The sequence below is a fragment of the Cricetulus griseus genome, chromosome 2, assembly GCF_003668045.3.
Source record: "Cricetulus griseus strain 17A/GY chromosome 2, alternate assembly CriGri-PICRH-1.0, whole genome shotgun sequence".
Classification (NCBI taxonomy): domain Eukaryota; kingdom Metazoa; phylum Chordata; class Mammalia; order Rodentia; family Cricetidae; genus Cricetulus; species Cricetulus griseus.
In genome coordinates, this window is record NC_048595.1 from 91268852 (window position 1) to 91271745 (window position 2894).

Consider the following 2894-nt stretch of genomic DNA (forward strand, 5'->3'; position numbering starts at 1 on the left):
TGTGTGTGTGTGTGTGTGTGTGTGTGTGAGGGCATGTTTGTGCTATGACATACTTGTGGAGGTCAGAGGAGAACTTGTGTGCGTTAGTGTTTTTTTTTTTTTATGTCCTTCTACCATGTGGGTTGTGGGGATTGATCCCAGGCAGCAAGTACATCTACCCACTGAGCTGTTTTTCAGGGTCCAAGTAAAATATATCTAGGAATTCTACTCATTTACAAAAATAGACAGAAATATTATTTACATACATGAATAATTTAATAATATATATATTTGTCTCCAATAAGAGCTTTGGATTTAACATTTAGATACTTTGTTCTAGTTACAAAATGCTATGAGAAATATTCTCATATATTTCAGATTATATCTATACTTTCAATGAGCCTTGGTGGCTGCCTAGTAGACTAACTTGCCCTTCAAAACAAGTTATATTGCCATCTATCTCAGATTCATTCTTCACTGGATGCTTTGTAGTATTGAATTCCATTTTTTTGTAAACTTGCTTTCTGCAGGAAGCCTCACATTTACTATGACGGTCCATTGGTCTTTTATCATTGAGATCTCCCAATTCAACACAGAACTCTGCTGTGGTTTGAGTACATTTGGGTTTTGGGGGCCCAAGTGTCCTGATTCTCTTAGCTCTACTGACTAAGTTCTTTCCCTTCTTCTGCTGCTCACTTGGGGACTGATACTTCTGTGTTTGTTGGCATGTGAGACTCTCACACTCTCCTCCAGAAGTTTGAGCATCACAGTTACCTTTGGAAGCACAGCTGGGTCTCCTCCCATCAGTTAAACAAACCTTGCCATTGTGCACTGGGGTAAAAGATTCCATCCTGCAGGCTGATGCACAGCTGGGCACACTTCCTTTTGATGGCCCACTGCATATCTTTTGGGTGAAGTGTTTGCTTCTGTGACTTCCCTTCATAGCGACATTACCCTGATCGCTGCATATCGATCGCGTTCTGAATCCAACACTCCACGATTTGGATGTTGATAAACTGGAACTGGATCGTGTTTGGATTCTTGTACAGTGGTGTGAACCAGCTTCTACACATTGGGAAGACTGGTTGCACTTTCCCTTCTTATTTCTAAAAGAAACCAGCATTTTATCATTTCCAGTAGGAGAGGGGACATTTCTGGAGATACAATTACTAGAATGATCAGTTTCTCTGGATTTGCTGCTTATCAAGGTCCCTTCTCTAGGCAATCTCTGAAAAGCCTTTGGTGAAGATTCTTCAAGCTTCTTTTTTTCTATTCCTTTGTTGTGATTATGTACCTGTTGACCAGGACCAGGACTGAAAACTTCTGTTTCCCTTAAATTGTACTTTCTTGGTGGTACCTGACTAGCACCCACTGATGGGCTATGGATGTGGGAACTTGTTCCACTCTTCTGAAGATCCTGGAAATTGCCGCGGAGCAGCTTTGTGCCTTCTGTCATTTTCTCTTGATCATCGTTTTTGTAACGCTCTGTGTTTCGGCTGAGTTCCCTGAGATTATCCCAATCCAGAAACGCATTGGTAGTACAAACCACGTCCTTAAAACCATCTAAATCCAATTCGTCCTCAGCCCAAACATGGAATTTGTTTGCTGTTTTCTGATGCATTGTTGAGGTTTGGGGGTTTTGTGAGGAATAATTACCATTTGGAAATTGTTTCAAGACAGAGGGAGGCCTCGGCCCAGTCTTTTTCCACTGAACCTGGGTGTTCTTAGACTGGTTGGTACCTTGTTGGGATATCAGGAGGGAAAGATCCTCAGGCAAAGGCAAGACTGGAGCTGAAACAGTGCTCTTGTTTTTCATCCATGTTGAAAGTGGACACTGATAGATGGCACTCCGATCATAGGTCTCCATGTTATAAGATGAATGAACAAAAGTGATGAACTCATGCAGAAAGTGATGAGTATGTTCTAGGAGATACGGCTTCAGCAGGTGAGTGAACGATTCACTGTCCAAGTTAAATTTTGTCATGTGGTGGAGAATGGCATCTAGAATATTCTTTATTGTATAGCCATAGTCTCCATACACAGCCATGAGTTCCCGTTTCAGCCAGGGAATCAGCCGGTGGAGGCTACTGGGATTTTTTTTGAAATAATTAGCTGAAAATTGCTTTTCCAATCCAGAGCCTTGGACATGTTTTACCCAGATTCCAGAATAATATAGAGCTCTCCTGAGCTTCACAACCACGTGATCTCTAAAGTGGCCCAAGGACCTGGAGTACGGTGGAAACCTCCCATCATCTCCAAACTTCCTCAGCACTTCTTGGATGGTCAGCTCTCTCAAGGATTTGTCCCTCTGTTGGGTGTTCTTTGACGTCTCGCTGAGAATTTGTCTTTGAGGGAAGCCCACAAAACTTTCCTCTTCTGAAGGGAGAAACACAGAGTCTTCTTTGTTATTCTGCAGCCTGTTAGGACAACATTGAGAAAGAAAGCGTTGCATGATGGGAGAGAGTGTGGATCTCTTCCTTGATACGGAGTATGATGCACTATCACCTGTCTTTCCAGAAGAGGAATTCCAATCAGACTCACCCTGAATGCCTTCCAAACAGTTAGGACACTCACAGTTGGACGAAAGCTCCACTGCCATTGGTTCAGCAGATTCTATTTCATGAACTGAATGTGAGAAAAAAAATGCTTCAAATTGGTTTCTTATCTGGTGTGAAAAATATATATTAAAAGTTCTCGATGTGTATTTTTTATAATGTCCTCTCTCTGTGGAATAAATGCAGGAATACAGTTAGGCGACACATTCTATCTCAGATTAGTGGTAACATGCACAGGAAACCCAGTGTATATAATGCAATGAAGATGCAGGCACATTAAAATTTTTCTTTTTCCAAGTAGTTTTCCAAGCTCTGAAAGGCAAATTCAAATAAAATAAAATCAGCATTAGCCCTGAAAAC

General features: G+C 41.5%; 1 protein-coding gene across 1 annotated transcript; it reads right to left on the reverse strand.

The window, feature by feature from the left end:
- Positions 1–364: 364 nt before the first annotated feature.
- LOC100763834 (E3 ubiquitin-protein ligase Topors) lies at positions 365–2578 on the reverse strand. Its single transcript, XM_027403591.1, has one exon. It carries the CDS (start codon positions 2576–2578, stop codon positions 365–367), a length of 2214 nt encoding a protein of 737 aa, XP_027259392.1.
- Positions 2579–2894: the final 316 nt, after the last annotated feature.

Coding starts and splice junctions, on each gene's coding strand:
- LOC100763834 (XM_027403591.1), bottom strand. CDS start 2,578: ATGGCAGTGGAGCTTTCGTCCAACTGTGAGTGTCCTAACTGTTTGGAA.